This window comes from Rhinatrema bivittatum, chromosome 6 (genome assembly GCF_901001135.1).
Source record: "Rhinatrema bivittatum chromosome 6, aRhiBiv1.1, whole genome shotgun sequence".
Lineage (NCBI taxonomy): Eukaryota > Metazoa > Chordata > Amphibia > Gymnophiona > Rhinatrematidae > Rhinatrema > Rhinatrema bivittatum.
In genome coordinates this window covers 352,897,983-352,922,449 of record NC_042620.1, presented here as the reverse complement: position 1 = coordinate 352,922,449, position 24,467 = coordinate 352,897,983, and the positions used below count along the sequence as shown (strand labels likewise).

The window sequence follows — 24,467 nt, the reverse complement described above, 5'->3', positions numbered from 1 at the left end:
GCTCAGACTGAGGTCAGACACAGGCAGCAGTCCAGCAGTGTTGTGGTACAGACCAAGGTCTAGGCAGGCAGAGATCGAGCAGCATCGAGGTCCAGTCTGAGGTCAAGTCAGAAGTCCAATCCAAGAAACGAGGAGCAAAGGAAGAAGAAAGACACGGGTCCACAGGAGCAAGACAATATGCTGGAGACAGAAGAAGGGAAGACTGACTACGAAGAAGAAGTCAAGATGAAGCAGCTAAATCAATATGGAACCAGGAAAAAGGCTCAGGTACACACACAACAGGAACAGGAGGAGAAGGCCATGGCAGCTCCCAGGTCCTATACTCCGTGACTGTGCTTGTCCTTATAGAATTAGCTCTCTCTTGCATGGTCTCCATAAATTGCCTGCATTGACATTATTTTATACTTAGGTATTTTTTAATAGGAGGTTATCCTCTCTTGTAAAGTCCATCCATAGTTGCGAGGTTGGAACAAGCACATTATTAAAATGCTACCGGTTGAGGGATATCACTAATGGATGGCTAACAAGAAATATTAAAAATTTTAAGTAAATTAAGGAATAAAAAATTAAAAATTAAAAACGGTATATTTACCAATAAGGCTGTTACCAACATATGGTTAAGCCTAATGAAAGAAAGCTATAGTGTCCTCTGTCAAGTTTTGTTTAACTTAAAAGTTAGCCAAACAAATCCATTGGAATTTTGATATAATTCACAAGCAGCAAATTTTTTTTCAAAAACATACCCAAAATGTCTAATCAAAAAAAAAGTAGAACATACTGGCCATCTGCAAAGTCCACAGCACCCACAGGAAAATGATTTCAGGGTAAGAGGTCAGCCCTGGTTTCAGCCACTGTCTCCTGACTGTTCTGCTCTGCTCTACCGGTTAAATCATCTCTATTCCGCTCTGCTCTGCTGGTTACACCATCTCCTGTTTGTTCTGCTCTGTTCTGCTGGTTACACCATCTCTTGTTTGTTCCACTCTGCTCTGTTGGTTACACCATCTCCTGTTTGTTCCGCTCTGCTCTGCTGGTTACACCATCTCCTGTTTGTTCCACTCTGCTCTGCTGGTTATACCATCTCCTGTTTGTTCCGCTCTGCTCTGCTGGTTATACCATCTCCTGTTTGTTCCTCTCTGCTCTGTTGGTTACATCATCTCTTGTTTGTTCCACTCTGCTCTGTTGGTAACACCATCTCCTGTTTGTTCCGCTCTGCTCTGCTGGTTATACCATCTCCTGTTTGTTCCACTCTGCTCTGCTGGTTACACCATCTCTTGTTTGTTCTGCTCTGCTCTGTTGGTTACACCATCTCCTGTTTGTTCCGCTCTGCTCTGCTGGTTATACCATCTCCTGTTTGTTCCGCTCTGCTCTGTTGGTTACACCATCTCCTGTTTGTTCCGCTCTGCTCTGCTGGTTATACCATCTCCTGTTTGTTCCGCTCTGCTCTGTTGGTTACACCATCTCCTGTTTGTTCCACTCTGCTCTGCTGGTTATACCATCTCCTGCTGTTCCGCTCTGCTCTGCTGGTTACACCATCTCTTGTTTGTTCCACTCTGCTCTGCTGGTTATACCATCTCCTGTTTGTTCCTCTCTGCTCTGCTGGTTACACCATCTCTTGTTTGTTCCACTCTGCTCTGTTGGTTACACCATCTCCTGTTTGTTCCGCTCTTCTCTGCGGGTTATACCATCTCTGTTATGCTCTGCTCTTCTGGTTACACCATCTCCTGTTTGTTCCACTCTGCTCTGCTAGTTATACCATCTCCTGTTTGTTCCTCTCTGCTCTGTTGGTTACACCATCTCTTGTTTGTTCTGCTCTGCTCTGCTGGTTACCCCATCTCCTGTTTGTTCCGCTCTTCTCTGCGGGTTACACCATCTCCTGTTTGTTCCGCTCTGCTCTGCTGGTTACACCATCTCCTGTTTGTTCCTCTCTGCTCTGTTGGTTACACCATCTCCTGTTTGTTCCACTCTGCTCTTTTGGTTACACCATCTCCTGTTTGTTCCACTCTGCTCTTTTGGTTACACCATCTCCTGTTTGTTCCACTCTGCTCTTTTGGTTATACCATCTCCTGTTTGTTCCTCTCTGCTCTGCTGGATACACCTTCTCCTGTTTGTTCTGCTCTGCTCTGCTGGATACACCATCTCCTGTTTATTCCTCTCTGCTCTGTTGGTTCCACTATCTCCTGTTTGTTCTGCTCTGCTGGCTACACTATCTCTGTTCTGCTCTGTTCTGCTCTGCTCTGCTGGTTACACCACCTCCTGTTTGTTCCTCTCTGCTCTGCTGGTTACACCATCTCCTTTCGGTTCCACTCTGCTCTGCTGGATACACCATCTCCTGTCTGTTCCACTCTGCTCTGCTGGTTACACCATCTCCTGTTTGTTCCACTCTGCTCTGCTGGTTACACCATCTCCTGTTTGTTCCGCTCTGCTCTGATGGTTACACCATCTCCTGTCTGTTCCACTCTGCTCTGCTGGTTACACCATCTCCTGTCTGTCCCGCTCTGCTCTGCTGGTTACACCATCTCCTTTCGGTTCCACTCTGCTCTGCTGGATACACCATCTCCTGTCTGTTCCACTCTGCTCTGCTGGTTACACCATCTCCTGTTTGTTCCGCTCTGCTCTGATGGTTACACCATCTCCTGTCTGTTCCACTCTGCTCTGCTGGTTACACCATCTCCTGTCTGTTCCGCTCTGCTCTGCTGGTTACACCATCTCCTGTCTGTTCCGCTCTGCTCTGCTGGTTACACCATCTCTTGTCTGTTCCGCTCTGCTCTGCTGGTTACACCATCTCCTGTTTTTCCTCTCTGCTGTGATGGTTACACCATCTCCTATCTGTTCTGCTCTGCTCTGATTGTTACACCATCTCCTGTCTGTTCCACTCTGCTCTGCTGGTTACACCATCTCCTGTCTGTTCCGCTCTGCTCTGATGGTTACACCATCTCCTGTCTGTTCCGTTCTGCTCTGCTGGTTACACCATCTCCTGTTTGTTCCTCTCTGCTCTGATGGTTACACCATCTCCTGTCTGTTCCGCTCTGCTCTGCTGGTTACACCATCTCCTGTTTTTCCTCTCTGCTCTGATGGTTACACCATCTCCTGTCTGTTCCGCTCTGCTCTGCTGGTTACACCATCTCCTGTTTTTCCTCTCTGCTCTGATGGTTACACCATCTCCTGTTTGTTCCTCTCTGCTCTGTTGGTTACACCATCTCCTGTTTATTCCTCTCTGCTCTGTTGGTTACACCATCTCCTGTTTGTTCCACTCTTCTCTGCGGGTTACACCATCTCTTGTTTGTTCCTCTCTGCTCTGTTGGTTACACTATCTCCTGTTTGTTTTGCTCTGCTGGCTACACTATCTCTGTTCTGCTCTGCTCTGCTGGTTACACCACCTCCTGTTTGTTCCTCTCTGCTCTGCTGGATACACCATCTCCTGTCTGTTCCTCTCTGCTCTGTTGGTTACACCATCTCTTGTTTGTTCCGCTCTGCTCCGCTGGTTACACCATCTCCTGTTTGTTTTTCTCTGCTCTGTTGGTTACACCATCTCCTGTTTATTCCTCTCTGCTCTGTTGGTTACACCATCTCCTGTTTGTTCCACTCTTCTCTGCGGGTTACACCATCTCTTGTTTGTTCCTCTCTGCTCTGTTGGTTACACCATCTCCTGTTTGTTCCACTCTGCTCTGTTGGTTACACCATCTCCTGTTTGTTCCGCTCTGCTCTGCTGGTTACACCATCTCCTGTTTGTTCCTCTCTGCTCTGTTGGTTACACATCTCCTGTTTGTTCCACTCTGCTCTTTTGGTTACACCATCTCCTGTTTGTTCCACTCTGCTCTTTTGGTTATAACAAGTCCTGTTTGTTCCTCTCTGCTCTGCTGGATACACCTTCTCCGGTTTGTTCTGCTCTGCTCTGCTGGATACACCATCTCCTGTTTGTTCCTCTCTGCTCTGTTGGTTACACTATCTCCTGTTTGTTCTGCTCTGCTGGCTACACTATCTCTGTTCTGCTCTGCTGGTTACACCACCTCCTGTTTGTTCCTCTCTGCTCTGCTGGATACACCATCTCCTGTTTGTTCTGCTCTGCTCTGATGGTTACACCATCTCCTGTCTGTTCCACTCTGCTCTGCTGGTTACACCATCTCCTGTTTTTCCTCTCTACTCTGATGGTTACACCATCTCCTGTCTGTTCCACTCTGCTCTGATGGTTACACCAATTCCTGTCTGTTCCGCTCTGCTCTGATGGTTACACCATCTCCTGTTTGTTCTGCTCTGCTCTGCTGGATATACCATCTCCTGTCTGTTCCACTCTGCTCTGCTGGTTACACCATCTCCTGTTTGTTCCACTCTGCTCTGCTGGATACACCATCTCCTGTTTGTTCCACTCTGCTCTGATGGTTACACCATCTCCTGTCTGTTCCACTCTGCTCTGCTGGTTACACCATCTCCTGTTTTTCCTCTCTGCTCTGCTGGTTACACCATCTCCTGTCTGTTCCACTCTGCTCTGCTGGATACACAATCTCCTGTTTGTTCTGCTCTGCTCTGCTGCATACATCATCTCCTGTTTGTGCTGCTCTGCTCTGATGGTTACACCATCTCCTGTCTGTCCCGCTCTGCTCTGCTGGTTACACCATCTCCTGTTTGTTCCGCTCTGCTCTGCTGGATACACAATCTCCTGTTTGTTCTGCTCTGCTCTGCTGCATACACCATCTCCTGTTTGTTCCGCTCTGCTCTACTGGTTACACCATCTCCTGTTTGTTCCTCTCTGCTCTGTTGGTTACACCATCTCCTGTTTGTTCCACTCTGCTCTTTTGGTTACACCATCTCCTGTTTGTTCCACTCTGCTCTTTTGGTTATACCATCTCCTGTTTGTTCCTCTCTGCTCTGCTGGATACACCTTCTCCTGTTTGTTCTGCTCTGCTCTGCTGGATACACCATCTCCTGTTTATTCCTCTCTGCTCTGTTGGTTACTCTATCTCCTGTTTGTTCTGCTCTGCTGGCTACACTATCTCTGTTCTGCTCTGTTCTGCTCTGCTCTGCTGGTTACACCACCTCCTGTTTGTTCCTCTCTGCTCTGCTGGATACACCATCTCCTGTTTGTTCTGCTCTGCTCTGATGGTTACACCATCTCCTGTTTGTTCTTCTCTGCTCTGCTGGATACACTATCTCCTGTTTTTCCTCTCTGCTCTGCTGGATACACCATCTCCTGTCTGTTCCACTCTGCTCTGCTGGTTACACCATCTCCTGTCTGTCCCGCTCTGCTCTGCTCTGATGGTTACACCATCCTAAGCTCTCTCTCTGATTCCGTGCACTCAGCAAAATCTGAAACCTCAGTTATTTTCCATAGTGGGCCAATTTCAAATGACATAATGGAGGGTTGGTCCATTGTTTCATTGGACCCCTCCCCCCCTTTTCCCCTCATCTGCCTCTCCTTTGGCCCCTTTTTCCCCCTTTTGCTTCTTACCCTCTTCTATCCTTCTCCTTTTGCTAAATTCCTCCTCTCTCTTTCTCTCCCTCCCCTCTTCCCCCTTTCCTCCTCGCTACCGTATTCCTCCTGCTCTTCTCACCTCTCCTTGCCTCTTTCCTCAATACATTTTCTCTGCTGATTTCCATCACTTATTCCCCTCTATTTTCCTGCCTCTCCCTCCCTTCTCTTCATTCCTTTTCTCATCTCTGCCATGCTCACCCCCTTTTCTCCCTGCCTTTCTCCCATTCCCCCTTTCTCTTCTCTGCTGCTCTCTCCCCTTTCTCCTCTTCCCTATTCTTCTCTCTGCTACTTTTCCTCCCCTCTTCTCCTCCTCTTCCCCTTTCCTAAATTTTTCTTCTCTACTTTGTCCCTTCTTCCCCATTCTCCTCTCTCCCCTATTCTCCTCCCTGCTGCACTCCCTCCCTTCTCTTCCTCTCTCCTAGTCAACCTTCTGCTGTGCTCCTTCCCCTCCCCTCATCTCCGCTTCCTCTTTCCTCTTCTCTGCTGCTAAGCCCTCCCCTCTTTTCTCTGCTCTCTACTCAGGGCCGGTGGAAGCACTAGGTGAACTAGGCGATCGCCTACGGCGCCAAGCATTAGGGGGTGCCGAGCCGCCGGTGGACCTCATCCCATCGGTGGCTGAGCGCTGAACTACTGCTATGCTGTGTGCCGGATACACACAGCAAGAAGATCAGCAGGGCCACTCTACCACGGCCCGAAGAAAAAGGTCGCGTCTAAACGTGCAGATGCTCCTCCTCCTTCCTGCCCGCTCGGCCCCGGAAGAAAAATGTTCCCGGAGCCGCGTGGGCAGTAAGGAGGAGGCACATCAGCCGCATGCAGAAGAGGAGCAGCACGGCCCGAGAAGACCAGAGCCACCGCAGAGCCCATCCTGTGGCAACCCATAAAGAAGAGGCCCAGAGGTGACAGAGAGGCTGAGGGCCTGTAGAGTGTGTATGTGTGCGTGTATGAGATGAGTTGCGAGATTGTGTGTGAGAGTGAGTTGAGAGACTGTGTGTGGGAGTGAAGACCTGAATGTTTGCAGAGACAGCATGTGGGAGTCTCTGTGTGTGTGTGAGAGAGACAGCATGTGACAGTGAGAGCCTGTGCTTGAGCAAGACAGCATGTGGGAGTGAAAGAGAGCCTGTGTGTGCGAGTGTCAGACAGCATGTGCCAGTGAGAGACTATGTATATGAATGATTGTAAGAGAGAAAGCATGTGACAATGAAAGCCTGTGCTTGAGCAAGACAGCATGTGGGAGTGAGAGAGAGCCTGTGTGTTTGAGACTCAGATAGCATGTACCAATGAGAGACTGTGAGTATGAATAATTGTATTAGAGAGAACCTGTGTGTGTGAGAGTCAGACAGTATGTGCCAGTGAGAGACTGTGTGTATGAATGATTGTATGAGAGAGAGCAAGTGAGAGTGAGAGCCTGTGTATGTGTGTGTGTGTGTGTGTGTGTGTGTGAGAGAGAGAGAGAAAGAAAGCATGTGAGAATGAGAACCTGACTGTGTGTTTGAGAGAAGAAGACAGATGGAGAGAAAAGAAATAGAAAAAAGACAATATAAAAGGAATTGACAAAAAAGGGAAGGCGGAAGAAAAAAAAAGCCTGTGACCAACCAATTAGAAAACTAAGATTAGACAGCAAATGGAAAAAAAAATAAATTACTTTTTACTGACTGGCACATGTAATTTTTGGGAATGTGCAAGAGTAGCACTTTCTCTATGCGGATCTCACAATGTATGAGATCAGCATAGAGGAACTGGAAGCCCACGGGGCCTGCACAGAGGAGGCAGCAGAATGGGCTTCAGTGCCAGTAGCAGCAATCCGCACCTCCCCATTAGCCATGTGGCATCAGTGACAGTGGCAGCAGAGGAATGAGAGAGGCTCTGAGGTTGCTGGCAAAAGAAAGAGACGGGGTCTCTGCCTTTAGTGTGTGCATGTGTATGAATGGGCGTCTGCCTGGGGGTGTATGTGTGTGAATGCATGGGTGCCTGCCTGAGAATGTGTCTGTGTATGAGAATGAATAGGTGTCTTCCTGGGGTTTGGTATGTGTGAGAATAGGTGCCTGCCTGTGTGTGGTGTATGTGTGTGTGTGAGAATAAATTGGTGCTTGCCTGGGGGTCTGTGTGTGTGAGAATGAATGTGTGCATGCCTGGGGGATAGGGAGGGAGTGGTGTGAAAATGAATGGGAGCCTGCCTGGGGTTCAGTGTGAGAATGACTGGGAGCTTGCCTGGGTGTGTGTGTTTGTGTGTATGTGAGGGAGCCAGTGAAAATGAGAGCATGAGTGTGTATGGGAAAATCCAGGGGAGTAAGAGTGTGTGTGGGGGGGGGGGGGTGGAGGGGGAGAGAGTGTTTTACAGCCTGAGAGTGTGTCTGTGAGAACGAGAGGTTATGGTTGGGTATAAGAGCATGAATGTGTATGTATGTGATAGTGTATGTGTGAGAGAGAATGGACATGTGAGTATGTGTGAGAGAGGATAACCTCCTAATCCTCGACAATATCAGGGTGACTGGAAATCAAGAGCTCCCATGTATGGACAGCAGGGTCTTTTTAAAATCCTTATTAGTTTTAATTATTGTGTGTTATTTGATATATGTGCTGTTTCGAAATATTTTATTGGTGTTTGGGAAATTGTAAAAAATGTGTATGATTTTAATTAATAGAAATTCTATTTATCAGTAGTTTTAAAATATTATTTTATTAGTATGGTTTTACTATTATAATGGATGCTTTATGTTTCTTGATTTTATTGTTTTATGAGGAATGGTGGTTCTGTTTTTCCATTCTTAAGACACAGAGTCTGGCTTCTTGGGGTTTTCATTTCATTTTTTTCTAATTTGTATTCTGTATTTGGTGAGGATCTGTCTCTGCTCTGTGTGACCATGATGAGAGATTCTGCTAGCATGTAGTGTCTGTATAGGGATCTATAGCAATCGGGTTTGTTTTGTTTCCTCAGTAGATGTTGTATTGTTATCCTAGGACCCAGTGTAATATTTACACTTGCTTATTCACAGGTAGGGTTTTTGTTGTTTGAGTCCTTGGTGTTATTACTGTTATGTTATGATGGGATTGCAGTATAGATTTTGAGTGTCTTTATTGCGGGGTTTTGTGTTAGTTCACAATGTGCCTGGCAGTGGAAGGTGTTTGTGCTGCTGTTACTGTGAGGTGACACCAGAATTTGAAAATATCTTTTAGTATGATGAGCTGCAAGGGAAACATCCAAGCTCCATTGTTTGGGGGAATTTCAGTGAATGCACAGAGTTAGAGAACTGGAGGTGCAGGATTTATATTGACATTCTGTCCCTTCCTATAAATTCCAGACTTCACTCTCATAGCCACATAGAATTAGTTGAATGAGGCTATCAAATAATTTTATAGTGTGAAACTGGCCAGCTTTTTAAAATTACGCAGAAGCCCCTTTGGACTTTTTTATTAACACTTTTTTTTATAACCAATTTTAAAGCAGGATCCATGCTATAGAGGTGGGTGTGATGAAGAAATGTCATTTTGGCTCCCCCCCCCAAATTCTTCTGTCTAGAGATGCCACAGATTTTCTGTGACCTTCAGCATTAGTACAAGAAGGATTACGGGGGAGATGCTGGAGAGGCACACAAATGCATTAGCCCCCGGGCACCAGAGACCCTTGGTGCGCCACTGGGTGCGAGTCATATGGGGCTGCAAGCGGTGGCAAAGAGGAGTGGAGCTTTGTCGGGCCGCAAGCAGTGCCCAACCTGCTCGCGACCCAGAAAACCACACAGTCAGCGGGCATGATCGAGAATGAGGTAGGAGTTGGGGCCGAGACCAGGGGGTGGCGGTGCAACCGGGGGGGGGGGGGGGGGCGCAAGGGAGAAGGCTCGCCTAGGTCGCCAAATCCCCTTGCACCGGCCCTGTCTCTACTTGACATCTCTCTTTTCTTCCTTGCTCAGTTAGCCTCCCCTGTCCTTGCTGGGAGTCAGCCCAGTAGCTTGAGCACATGGCTGCTGTCGCATTGAAAGCAGAGAGGATTCTTGTTGTCTCAGGGCTGCCTTCCCAGAGATTGCTACCCTCTACAATTAACACAGCATGTCAGACCAAAAGGCCATCAAAGCCCAGCATCCTGTTTCCAACAATGGCCAATCCAGGTCATTGGAAAGTGCCCACTAGATGTCAAATGCATGGGTTGCATCCCCGGCCACATCAACTCTGCATACTCCTGGCACACCCATGTACCCAGACTGTTTCTCGCCCCCTTCCTTGCTCCCTGCTCTCCACTGTCATCATTCTATTGTAAACTTTAATTCATACTTAAAACATTTGTTTGAGACTGCATTTTTTAATATATGACTGGCAGGAATATTTATCAGCTATGTGACTGGCAGGAATATTTGCTATGTGAGTAAATGTGGTCATTTTTACTTTTATTTTATTTTCATTTTAATTAATTTTATTTTTTAAATTGTATTTCTTGTTTTTATGTATTTTACTGTGGTTTTATGATGTAGTAATGTATGTAGTTTTGTTACATTATTATGCATGTTTTAACTGTAAACCGCTCAGAATTTTAGATGATGCGGCATATACATTTTGTAAAATAAATAAACTGGCAGACAGACACAACCTCATAAGCACACTAGAAGACAAAGACTAAACAAGAGGAAAAGATACAGAAGAAAAAACAAGAAGCACAAGACAGAAAACCAAATTCTTCAAGAATCTCCCCTTTCTCCATGATTAAATCTTTCATGCCTTGGCTCAATCACTCGCCAATCTCTGCATGCAGCTCGCCTCCTTTCTCTATATTTTGGGACTGAGGGGGAGGGGCTCATAGAAAAGCAGTGATGTGCATGTGCAAAGTAGTCACAGATGGTAAATGCCAGTCATGCAACCGGTATTACTTCCTAAATTGTGCTTTTCCTGCTGTCAAAAAACGTGGTCATTTTTTTTTTTTTTAAGCAAAAACACATTCTGCATATCATTATCTTAGTGAAGAGAACATTAAATGCAATTTTAGTGTGCACACTGAAATAATTTAGCACCTTCATGCCAAAACATTTTGCATGATCTCTGAAACTCGACCCCTTTTGCCAGGATATATGCAAATAAAAACAGGGATTACACACAGTAGACTGGTTGAAGCTACCTAAGTAGAGTTTTGGTCATGCCTGTACTTTTCGCTGCAGTTAAAAGAGAGGTTCCAGAAGATGTTTCTGAGGCACGGTTGAAACCTCAAGGCGGTTTACATAGTAGAAATCAAAGTACACCACTACAAAAATAAACACGCTGTATCCAGTCCTTCACAATATATAAATCAACAGCTCCTAAAAAAACATTCCAAACATTTTAAGTTTCAAAAATGTACATGTAAAGCCAAGAGGCGTATGTTATGCCAGCATTTGAGACGACTTAAAGTACTCACATACTGAATCGGGGCATGGCTGGGCAAAGGCCCACAGAGCCTGGCCCCTGATTACATTTACAAGTCTCTTGAATACCGCTGTCCTAGTGCTGGCCCGCAAACCTCTGTCTCTTCAGCGGGATGGAATGGTTGGGACCGTACACCATAGACTAGACAAGATGAGCATGACATTAGAAGAGATGTGATGTCTTTGGAGAGGATCCCCCACCCCTGCTCATACATCCTTGGTGGAGGTCTCCCCGCTCCCTTGCATTTTCAGGGAACCCCATTCCCTCCCCCCCCCCCCCCCCCCCCCCCCACTGAGCTCCAAATCCCGTAAGTGTCTGGCAATACTTCTGCTTTGAATATCAGGACAGTTTGTACAAGTTGAAAAGTACGTGCGTACATTGCTGAAAATTCACCCTCCTATGTCTATTTTCAGATGTCAGCTGTTTTCTTGTCACGTTGAAAAGAGAAAAAAAATGAATCATGTTTCTATTAACAAAAAGCAAACGTTTTGCTTATTAAACTAAGCAAACTAAAAGGCGGAGCCTATGGCTATTGCCAACCTATGTAGTCTCTGTGGATCTTACCCCAGCTCTCAGCCGTCCGGCCCATGAATTCTCTCTGCTCCGGATTCCAGATGAACTTTTTCACTTCTTCCATTCTCTGCGCCCAGGTTTTCTTAACCACTGCTGGCTCCCCCTCTTCACTCTCTTCCTCTGAATCCTTGTGCCTCTCTTCATTATTCTTCCCCTGAAATAGTTACACAACACCCCCCCATCTTTTGTTAGCCGAGAGTCCTACACAGTACGCAATGTTCTGCACCGGTTTCATATTCCTGTCTCTGCCCCTGGCATGTCAAACAAAAAGTGCAGTGCCCCTGCAGATAAATGTATTTACATTCCCGGTAAAAATGCCAACGTTTCAGTTCTAGCCAGAAGCATCATCCCGGACATGAGGGGCAGCGGGGGGAACTTTTACAGAGAACGTTGCGGCCAGGCCGGTGCAAGGGGATTTGGCACCCTCAGGGGCGGATTGAGGGAAAATAGTGGCCCAGGGGATTTTTCTCCATACTGGCCTATGGGTACCCAATTACATATACAATATAATTTACATATGTAATTTACATATATATGTACACACCCCTATATTTCGGCATGGTCCTCCCGTATCAACACAGTACTATTTTCCAAAACTCAAAGAATAACAACCCCACCTATGAAAAAGAATACCACAAATATTACACCAGAATCTAAAATATCAATACACCTCCTATCAGGAAAACAGAACAGGCCAAGCTACTCAGATCCCTACAGAGAAACCACATGCTAAAAGAATGCTTCCTCTCAGTCTTTGCATGCAGAACACAAACCCTCACCAAATACAGAATAAAGCCACATAAAGTATAAATAGAAATGTGCAGACAACAACTAAACTGTAAAATGTATCATGCCAGACTCTATACAGTGCAACAATGGCAAAACAAAAATGTCACCATTCCTCATGAAACAATCAATAAAATCAAGATATATAAATCATGAATCATAATTATAAAATCATACTAATAAAATAATTTCAAAACAGCTGATGAATAGATGAATAGAATATCCAATAATTAAAGACTCAAGCAAATTTTGAAACCTTTACCAAACACCAATAAAATATTTCAAACATCACATGCTACCCAATAATTAAAATGGTAGTCAATCAAGAAAAATGAACTTAAAAAGCCACCTTTACTTATCCTCTCCAGCAACTGTCCTATTCCTTTCCCTTGAAAGCACATACCAGGAGCAGCAGCAGCTGCTGAAGCTGTCCTCACGGTCTTCTTCCTTAGGGACCACAACCAATCTCGTCTCTCTCTCTCTCTCACACACACACACCAGTCATACCCTCAAGACCAGTTTCTGTTCTCACACACCAATCATCTCCCCAACCAGTCTCTCTCTCTCTCTCTCTCTCACACACACACACACCAGTCATCTCCCTGATCAGTCTCACACATACACACGTCACCTCTCTGGCCAATGTCTTTCAATCACACAATGCTCTCGCTCCCTCTTACACACAGGATTTCAATCACACACATGCTCTCTCTATTTCACTTACACACAAGCTCTCAATCACACACATGTTCTATCTCACTTACAAACAGGCTCAATCACACACATGCCCTCTCTCACAGCCACAAGCCAGCCAAAAACATGCTCCATCTCTCTTGCACACACACATTGACACACAGAAGCACTCTCCCTGTCTCACATACACATTACACTCTCACAGAAGCACCTTGCTTTCAGACTTGCAGCATTTTTCACTTTTACTAAAAGTGAAAGTGATGATCCCAACCATTAAATAAGAAAACACATTCCTATCAGAAGGAAAAATGACACCCTTCCTTCAGGTTATGTCCTCCCAAGGGACAGCCACCCACACCGTACAGCTCCTCTTGTTTTACGCTTTCAGGCAATAAAGCAAGTGTCTTTCTTCAAACTATCAGTCATATGATTATTCATGTGGGAGATATGGAACCGAAAGACATCCTTAGTCAGCTTCCCTTTTAAATGGGAAGATTCCAGTCTTAGTCATTTAAAAATATACATTTTCTAAAGGCATAAAAAAAAATAGCAAAACCATTTCAGATTGGAACTATTCTAGTCTTCATGCTTAAATTATGCTTTAAAAAAAAAAACCCAAACCCCACCTGACATCAGTATCTTAAATTTGTGATTTTGCTGAGATGAATATTTTAAATAGTTTAATTTTTTTTTGCTTTAGTATTTGTCTCTACCCACTTTGCTAAATTTTATTTTCCAGAAGAGGGATGCTTAAAATTCAGTAATTCCATCTTTCATCCAATTTTTCAAAAGTTGCACTACCAGCACAAAAGTTGAGGTATATGTATTATCACATTTCATTTTTTTTTTAAACTGGCAGATTCCTTTCTCACATACATAACACACACACACACACAGAAGCACCATTCCTTTCTCACATTTACACATACACACATACACACACACAAGCACCGTTCCTTTCTCACAGACACACAGAAGCACCCTTCTGATCTAAGGCCCCCAGCTGAACAGCTGGTCTCCGGCGGTGGTTAGCAGCAGCAGTGTTCACTTCTTCAGCCCCCGCCGGACTCGATTTTAATTTCTTCGGCCCCCGCCAGCCTCGGTTTTAATTTCTTCGGCCCTCCGGCTTGGTCTCCGGTGGGGGCCGAAGAAATTAAAATCAAGGCCGGCGGAGGCCGAAGAAAAGAAGATGGGCGCCTCCCAGCCAGCCTCAAGTGGGGGCTGGCTTGGCGGCGTGCATCTTCTTTTCTTCGGCCTCCATCGGCCTCAATTTCAATATCTTCGGCCCCCGCCGGAGACCAAGCGGGGGCTGGCTGGGCGGCGCGCATCTTCTTTTCTTTGGCCTCCGCCGCCGCCGGCCTCGATTTTAATTTATTCGGCCCCTGCTGGCTTGGGATCCGGCGGGGGCTGGCTGGAAGGCTCCCATCTTCATTTCTTCGGCCCCTGCCGGCTTGGTCTCCCACAGGGGCTGGCTGATCTTCTTTTCTTTGGCCTCTGCCGGCCTTGATTTTTATTTCTTCGGCCCCCACTGGCTTCTCTCCGGCAGGGGCTGGCTGGGAGGCGCTGAGGCTGGGCTGAGGAAGAGCCACTTGGTCAAGACCACGTGACCAGCTAGACTGGCCCACCGAGGGAAGCCCGATCCCCCGATAGGCCAATCTTCCCCTGGGTACCCTAGGCCAGCCTTCTCCCTTGTGCCCCCCCCCCCCCCCCCCCGGTTGCACCGCCACCCCCTGGTCTCGGCCCCGACTCCTACCTCATTCTCGATCACGCCCGCTGACTGTGTCGCGAGCAGATTGGGCACTGCTTGTGGCCCGCCAAATCTCCACTCCTCTTTGCCACCGCTTGCGGCCCCATATGACTCGCACCCAGTGGCGCACCAAGGGTCTCCAGCACCCGGGGGCCAATGCATTTGTGTGCCTCTCCAGCATCCCCCCATAATCCTTCTTGTACTAATGCTTAAGGTCACAGAAAATCTGTGGTGTCTCTAGACAGAAGAATTTGGGGGGGGAGGGGGAGCCAAAATGGCATTTCTTCATCACACCCACCTCTATAGCATGGATCCTGCTTTAAAATTGGTTATAAAAAAAAGTATTAATAAAAAAGTCCAAAGGGTCTTCTGCATAATTTGAAAAAGCCGGCCAGTTTCACACTTCTAGTAAAACTACTATAAAATTATTTGATAGCCTCATTCAACTAATTCTATGTGGCTATGAGAGTGAAGTCTGGAATATATAGCAAGGGACAGAATGCCAATATAAATCCTGCACCTCCAGTTCTGTATCTCTGTGCATCCACTGAAATTCCCCCAAACAATGGAGCTTGGATGTTTCCCTTACAGCTCATCATACTAAAAGATATTTTCAAATTCTGGTGTCACCTCACAGAAACAGCAGCACAAACACCTTCCACTGCCAGACACATTGTGAACTAACAGAAAACCCCACAAAAAAGACACTCAAAATCTATACTGCAATCCCATCATAACATAACAGTAATAACACCAAGAACTCAAACAACAATAACCCTACCTGTGAAAAAGCAAGGGTAAATATTACACTGGGTCCAAGAATACCAATACACCACCTACTGAGGAAACTAAACAAACCCAATTGCTATAGATCCCTATACAGACACTACATGCTAGCAGAATCTCTCATCATGGTCACACATACAGAGCAGAGACAGACCCTCACCAAATACAGAATACAAAATAAAGGAGCACAAATTAGAAAAAACTGAAATGGAAATCCCAAGAAGCCAGACTCTGTGTATTAACAATGGAAAAACAGAACCACCATTCCTCATAAAAGAATAAAATCAAGAAACATAAAGCATCAGTTATAACAGTAAAACCATACTAATAAAATAATATTTTAAAACTACTGATAAATAGAATTTCTATTAATTAAATCACATACATCTTTTACAATTTCCCAAACACCAACAAAATATTTCGAAACAGCACATATATCAAATAACACACAATAATTAAATCTAATAAGGATTTTAAAAAGCCCCTGCTGTCCATACATGGGAGCTCTTGATTCCCAGTCACCCTGATATTGTCGAGGATTAGGAGGTTATCCTCTCTCTTTCACACATACTCACATGTCCATTCTCTCTCACACATACACTGTCACATACATACACATTCATGCTCTTATACCCACCATAACCTCTCGCTCTCACAGACACACTCTCAGGCTGTAAGACACTCTCTCTCCCTCCGCCCCCCCCCCCCCCACACACACACACACACACTCTTACTCCCCTGGATTTTCTCATAGACACTCATGCTCTCATTCTCACTGGCTCCCTCACATACACACAAACACACACACCCAGGCAAGCTCCCAATCATTCTCACAAAAACACACAGACACAGGCAAGCTCCCAGTCATCTCACACTGAACCCCAGGAGGGCTCCCATTCATTTTTACACCACTCCCTCCCCATCCCCCAGGCATGCACACATTCATTCTCACACACCCATGCACCACACACAGGCAGGCACCTATTCTCACACATACAAACCCCAGGAAGACACTTATTCATTCTCATACACAGACACACCCTCAGGTAGGCACCCATGATTCACACACATACACCCCCAGGCAGACTCCCATTCATACACATGCACACACTAAAGGCAGAAACCCCCTCTCTTTCTTTTGCCAGCAACCTCAGAGCCTCTCTCATTTCTCTGCTGCCACTGTCACTGCTGCCGCGTGGCTATTGGGGAGGTGCTGATTGCAGCTACTGGCACTGAAGCCCATTCTGCTGCCTCCTCTGTGCAGGCCCCGTGGGCTTCCAGTTCCTACATGTTGATCTCCTACATTGTGAGATCCGCATAGAGAAAGTGCTATTCTTGCACATTCCCAAAGATTACATGTGCCAATCAGTAAAAGTAATTTATTTTTTTTTACATTTGCTGTCTGATCTTAGTTTTCTAATTGGTTGGTCACAGGCTTTTTTTTCCCCACCTTCCCTTTCTTATTTTTTTGCCATTTCCTTTTATATTGTCTTTTTTCTATTTCTTTTCTCTCCATCTGTCTTCTTCCCTCACAGTCAGGTTCTCATTCTCACATGCTTTCTCTCTCTCTCTCTCTCTCTCTCTCTCTCTCACACACACACACACACACACACACATACACACACACACACACAGGCTCTCACATGCTTTCTCTCATACAATCATTTATACACAGTCTCTCTCTTGCACATGCTCTCTAACTCTCACTCCCACATGCTGTCTTACTCAAGCACAGGCTCTCACTGCCACATGCTCTCTCTCATACAATCATTCATACACACAGTCTCTCACTGGCACATGTTGTCTGACACACACACAGGCTCTCTTTCACTCCCACATGCTGTCTTGCTCAAGCACAGGCTCTCACTGTCACATGCTGTCTCTCTCACACACACAGAGGCTCTCACTTGCTTTCTCTGCAAAAATTCAGGTCTTCACTCCCACACACAATCTCTCAACTCATCTCGTACACGCACACATACACACTCTACAGGCCCTCAGCCTCTCTCTCACCTCTGGGCCTCTTCTTTACGGGTCGCCACAGGATGGGCTCTGCAGCAGCCCTGGTCTTCTCGGGCTGCGCTGCTCCTCTTCTGCATGCGGCTAATGCTCCTCCTCCTTACTGCCCGTGCGGCTCCGGCAACATTTTTCTTCCGGGGCCGCGTGGGCAGGAAGGAGGAGGAGCATCTGCACGTTTAGACGCAACCTTTTTCTTCGGGCCGTGGTAGAGTGGCCCTGCTGATCTTCTTGCTGTGTGTATCCGGCACACAGCATAGCAGTAGTTCACCGCTCAGCCACCGATGGGATGAGGTGCACCGGCGGCCATCGGCGGCTCGGCGCCCCCTAATGCTCGGCGCCCTAGGCGATCGCCTAGTTCGCCTAGTGCTTCCACCGGCCCTGGTAACTTGGGGCCAATGTGGTTCCTTCAAGTTCCGCCAAGTTTTGGGAGCAGTTTTCAGCACTGCTTGCATAATTGCGAACTCCACGGGGTACATTTACCAGGGGACGCTGCACCAGTTCTTAAAGGGAAACACGAGCATGCCTCTCATTCCCTCTCAGGTTTGCTCGGGGGGAGAAGTACCCACACGGATCTGCAGATCCCTTTTCTCCATTAAAATTAAACGCAGTTATTGCCTTCCTCGATCTATCCCGTCCCACCTGGCCGGCAGCTATTTTTTCCCGTGTGGGTGCATACTTTTACTGGGAGAACTTAGTTTACCCTGGCTTGGAACTGTCCTTTCTTGTTTACAGCGGCGCTTTGAATGACAGGAACACGTGGAGTGCTGAGGGGCAGCTCACATCACGTAAGGCCCTCATGGCATGCCGATTATTAGAAATAAAGAAACTACATCACAGCTGCTTGATTGTTCAGAAGGCATCGCTCCTGCAGAAAGGGAGAGGAAAGCTGGAAGCCTTCTTGCAAGTGGATTCTGCCTCATGCCGCTCCGCTCCGGACTCTGCCTGGTGCTTGAGGGCGCTGTGCCGTGCTCCTGAGAGACGGGCGGATGCGGCCTCTCTAGCCACTGATGGCCGCCTCTATGGCCTCACAAACCTCACACGCGCTGCGCGCTGCAAATTGGCGCAGCATTTCCCCGGGGCTGCCAACCGCATTTAAAAGATCAACTTTTCATTATGCATTTACCGAGTAAATGTTAGCAGCAGCCTATGCACAGAAACCACTTAGCGTTGTGGTTCGAACTGTACTGATCTCTTCGGCACGCAGAGCTTTTCAGAGCCCTTCGGGGGTTTTTTTTTTAACAGATATATAAGAACATGTAAATAAACTTCACAGGCAGCTGTTTGAAAGGCAATGTCGACCCGTATAATTCTATTTTCTGGGCAGATATGCGCATGTGATGAAACACACACAGAATATGGATTTCGAACGTCTCTGTTTCACCCTATGCCCAGAACTGCTGAAAACAGATTTGTATGGGTGGATATCGCCCTTCAAACAAATGAGCTGTGTTCAATGAGCAGCTTTTAAACTAGAACAAAGGGGAAAGCTGACAGTCGCTCAGCAGCACATGGTTCGGAGAGAGGTATCTTCAAAGGATACTAATGATGCATTAGAATTAGGGCATCCTGACAGTGAGGTCCCAATAATAAGAAAAGTAGTCCAAGTGCCTGTAACTAAAAACTCACCTGAACTTAAAAAAATTCTAACATCCCTATCAATTAAAAAGCAGAATGAAAATACAAACAAAAAACAAACTTTGAAATGTTTGTATGCTAATGCCAGGAGTCTAAAAAGTAAGATGGGAGAATTAGAATGCATAGCAGTGAATGATGACATAGACGTAATTGGCATATCAGAGACATGGTGGAAGGAGGATAACCAATAGGACAGTGCTATACCGAGGTACAAATTATATCACAATGACAGAGAGGAGCACCCAGGAGGCGGTGTAGCACTTTATGTCCTGGATGGCATAGAGTCCAACAGGATAAACATCCTGCATGAGACTAAATGCACAATCGAATCTTCATGGGTAGAAATCCCTTGTGTGTCGGGGAAGACTATAGTAATAGGAGTATACTACCGTCCACCTGGTCAAGATGGTGAGAAATTAGGGAAGCTAACCAAATTGGTAGTGCGGTAATAATGGGAGATTTCAATTACCCCAATATTGACTGGGTAAATGTATCATCGGGACATGCTAGAGAGAGAAAGTTCCTGGATGGAATAAATGACAGTTTTATGGTGCAATTGGTTTAAGAATTGATAAGAGAAGGAGCAATCTTAGATCTAATTCTCAGTGGAGCACAGGATTTGGTGAGAGAGGTAACGGTGGTGGGGCCGCTTGGTAATAGTGATTATAATATGATCAAATTTGAATTAATGACTGGAAGGGGGACAGTAAGCAAATCCACAGCTCTCATGCTAAATTTTCAAAAGGGAAACTTTGATAAAATGAGAAAAACTGAAAAAACTGAAAGGAGCAGCTACAAAGGTAAAAGAAGCGTGGTCATTGTTAAAAAAATACCATGCTAGAAGCACAGTCCAGATGTATTCCAGAAATGAAGAAAGGTGGAAAGAAGGCAAAACGATTACCGCCATGGTTAAAAGGGGAGGTGAAAGAAGCTATTTTAGCCAAAAGATCTTCATTCAAAAATTGGAAGAAGGATCCAACAGAAGAAAATAGGATAATGCATAAGTGTTGGCAAGTTAAATGTAAGACATTGATAAGACAGGCTAAGAGAGAATTTGAAAAGAAATTGGCTGTAGAGGCAAAAACTCACAGTAAAAACTTTTAAAAATATTTCTGAAGCAGAAAGCCTGTGAGGGAGTCAGTTGGACCATTAGATGATCGAGGGGTTAAAGGGGCACTTAGAGAAGATAAGGCCATCACGGAAAGATTAAATGATTTCTTTGCTTCGGTGTTTACTGAAGAGGATGTTGGGGAGGTACGCATACCGGAGAAGGTTTTCATGGGTAATGATTCAGATGGACTGAACCAAATCACGGTGAACCTAGAAGATGTGGTAGGCCTGATTGACAAACTGAAGAGTAGTAAATCACCTGGACCAGATGGTATGCACCCCAGGGTTCTGAAGGAACTCAAAAATGAAATTTCAGACCTATTAGTAAAAATTTGTAACCTATCATTAAAATCATCCATTTTACCTGAAGACTGGAGGGTGGCTAATGTAACCCCAATATTGAAAAAGGGCTCCGGGGCGATCTGGGAAACTACAGACCAGGTAGCCTGACTTCAGTGCCAGGAAAAATAGTGGAAAGTGTTCTAAACATCAAAGTCACAGAATATATAGAAAGACATGGTTTAATGGAACAAAGTCAGCATGGCTTTACCCAAGGCAAGTCTTGCCTCACAAATTTGCTTCACTTTTTTTTAAAGAGTTAATAAACGTAGATAAAGGTGAACTGGTAGATGTAGTGTATTTGGATTTTCAGAAGGCGTTTGACAAAGTTCCTCATGAGAGGCTTCTAGGAAAAGTAAAAAGTCATGGGATAGATGGCGATGTCCTTTCGTGGATTACAAACTGGCTAAAAGACAGGAAACAGAGTATGATTAAATGGACAATTTTCTCAGTGGATGGGAGTGGGCAGTGGAGTGCCTCAGGGATCTGTATTGGGACCCGTACTTTTCAATATATTTATAAATGATCTGAAAAGAAATAGACACGTGAGGTAATCAAATTTGCAGATGATACAAAATTGTTCAGAGTAATTAAATCACAAGCAGATAAATTGCAGGAAGACCTTGTGAGACTAGAAAATTGGGCATCAAAATGGCAGATGAAATTTAATGTGGATAAGTGCAAGGTGATGCATATAGGGAAAAATAACCCATGCTATAGTTACACAATGTTAGGTTCCATATTAGAAGCTACCACCCAAGAAAGAGATCTAGGCGTCATAGTGGATAACACATTGAAATCATCGGTTCAGTGTGCTGCGGAAGTCAATAAAGCAAATAGAATGTTGGGAATTATTAGAACGGGAATGGTGAATAAAACGGAAAATGTCATAATGCCTCTGTATCACTCCATGGTGAGACCGCAGCTTGAATACTGTGTACAATTCTGGTCACCGCATCTCAAAAAAGATATAGTTGCGGTAGAGAAGGGCGACCAAAATGATAAAGCTCCCCTATGAGGAAAGACTAAAGAGGTTAGGACTTTTCAGCTCGGAGAAGAGATGGCTGAGGGGGGATATGATAGAGGTGTTTAAAATCATGAGAGATCTAGAACGGGTAAATGTGAATCGGTTATTTACTCTTTTGGATAATAGAAAGACTAGGGGGCACTCTATGAAGTTAGCATGTGGCACATTTAAAACTAATTGGAGAAAATTCTTTTTCACTCAACGCACAATTAAACTCTGGAATTTATTGCCAGAGGATGTGGTTAGTGCAGTTAGTATAGCTGTGTTTAAAAAAGGATTGGATAAGTTCTTGGACGAGAAGTCCATTATCTGCTATTAATTAATTTAGATAATAACCACCGCTATTACTAGCAACGGTAACATGGAATAGACTTAGTTTTTGGGTATTTGCCAGGTTCTTATGGCCTGGATTGGCCACTGTTGGAAACAGGATGCTGCCTGTGTCCTGTAAAAGTCTTTCTGCACCTCCCCGCTCCTCGGTGCCGCACCTACGTGTTACTCAAGTGATTGCCAGAGCTTCCCTGCTCCTCGGGGTAGTGTTCGCCTGCTTCTCTGTGACAGTCAATGCCTCGCCGCTCCTCAGGGCCGCGTCTACATACTATACTGAGACTGCCATTAGCAATGGTTACATGGTATAGACTTAGTTTTTGGGTACTTGCCAGGTTCTTATGGCCTGGATTGGCCACTGTTGGAAACAGGATGCTGGGCTTGATGGACCCTTGGTCTGACCCAGTATGGCATTTTCTTATGTTCTTATGTTCTATGCCAGCACTCCTCCGTTCTTCGGGGCTGTGCATACGTCATCAGTAGAAATTTGGCTCGGGCTTCCCTGTTCTGCAGGTTGGCCTATGGCATTACATCACCATCCTCTACGCTGCGCAGTGCCTCCCCTTGGGGTTGCCTCTCCAGAGTACCTCCTGCATGGCCAGTCTCATGCCTCCTGCTCTGCAGCCTATCTGGTGCCTTCCCCTTTGGGGTCCCTGCCCAGGTACTGCCTCTAGCCTACCTCCTTACTGGGGTACCCTCCTGGCTCCTCGGAACCTCTCCATAGCTTCACCCAGAGCTCCCCGCTGTGTCTGACCTCACCTCCCGACAGTGTGGACCTGTGGGGCCCCTCCCCACAAGTGGCAACAACTCGCATCTTGGGCCAAGGGCCCACATACCCACAAACCATAACAGGGGAAAGCCGACAGTCACTCAGCAGTGCATGGTTCGGAGGAATGTAACTTTGAAGATACTAATGAAATAGGAGAGCTAGGGCATCCCAACAGAGAGGTTCCAATAAAAGCAAAAGCAGTCCATGTGCCTACCTATTAGTAAAGAATCACCTGAGCTAAAGAATTCCAAATTATCCATATCAACTGAAAAGCAGGTTGTTAATATAAAACTAAAAACGCACTTTGAAAAGTCTGTATGCCAGTGCCAGAATAGAATGAGACAGACATAATTGGCATCAAAGAGACCTGGTGGAAGGAGGATAACCAATGGGACAGTGCTATATCAGGGTACAAATTATATCGCAATGACAGGGAGGATCAACTTGGTGGGGGTGTGGCAATTTATGTCCGGGAAGGTATAGAGTCCAACAGGATAAAGATCATACAAGAGAGTAAATGTGCAGTAGAATTTATATGGGTAGAAATCCCATGTGTGTTGGATATGAGTATAATGATAGGAGTATACTACCGTCCACCTGGCCAAGATGATCAGACAGATGATGAAATGCTAAGAAAAATCAGGGAAACTAACCAATTTGGCAGTGCATTAATAATGGGATATTTCAATTACCTGCAGAAAGTAAGGGCAACTGAATTAAATTTAAATTATAGCCTAAGTGACGGTGTCATCAAGCCAGACGTTGTGATTTTAATCCAAAACCCAACCGGTCTTCTAATCATTCACCATCACTGTAAGAATTATATTTATTAATTGAAAAATATATATATTTTTTTATATTTTTTTGCTGTGAAATTAAACGTCTGTCATAAACTTTCAAAATCAGTCTTTAGTAGACATTCAACTCCAATGACCAAATGAAGAAGAGTTAAGTAGCAGTCTCTCTGTGCAAAATATAAACACAGAGAGACTGCTACTTAACTCTTCTTCATATGGTCATTGGAGTTGTATGTCTACTAAAGACTGCTTTTGAAAGTTTATGACAGACGTTTAATTTCACAGCAAAAAATATAAAAAAACAAAAAAATATATTTTTCAATTAATAAATATAATTCTTACAGTGATGGTGAATGATTAGAAGACCAGTTGGGTTTTGGGTTAAAATCACAACGTCTGGCTTGATGACACCGTCACTTAGGCTATAATTTAAATTTAATTCAGTTGCCCTTACTTTCTACAGTTTACCGATTGGGTTACTGTATTGACTCTCCTTGTTTACAAATTTATATTTAAATTACCCCAATATTGACTGTTTAAATTTAACATCAGGACATACTAAACATAAAATTCCTTGATGGAATACACAACTGCTTCATGGAGCAATTGGTTCAGGAACCAACGAGAGAGGGAGCTATTTTAGATTTAATTCTTAGTGGAACGCAGGATTTGATGAGAGAGGTAACAGTGGTGGGGACATTTGGCAATAGTGATCATAATATCATCAAATTTGAACTAATGATTGGAAGGGGGACAATATGTAAATCTACAGCTCTAACACTAAATTTTCAAAAGGGAAATTTTGATAAAATGAGGAAAATAGAAAAAAAATGAAAGGTGCAGCTGCAAAGGTTAAAAGTGTATAACAGGCATAGACATTGTTTAAAAATACAATTTTAGAAGCGCAGTCCAGATGTATTCCATGCATTAAGAAAGGTGGGGGGAAGACAAAATGATTATCGGCATGGTTAAAAGGTGAGGTGAAAGAGGCTATTTTAGCCAAAAAAAAA

The 24,467-nt window shown here is 45.0% G+C and overlaps 1 protein-coding gene across 5 annotated transcripts in view; it reads right to left on the bottom strand.

The window, feature by feature from the left end:
* The window catches only part of ATP1B4 (ATPase Na+/K+ transporting family member beta 4), a 92,987-nt gene that overhangs the window by 43,862 nt on the left and 24,658 nt on the right, over nt 1-24,467 (bottom strand). For all 5 annotated transcript variants that reach the window (XR_003857592.1, XM_029607841.1, XM_029607843.1 and 2 more), the window contains one exon: nt 11,414-11,576. Coding sequence is in view for 4 of the 5 variants with exons in the window: in XM_029607841.1 (XP_029463701.1) it covers nt 11,414-11,576 (163 nt within the window). In the remaining variant the exon portion in view is untranslated. The remainder of the gene's footprint in view (nt 1-11,413; nt 11,577-24,467) is intronic.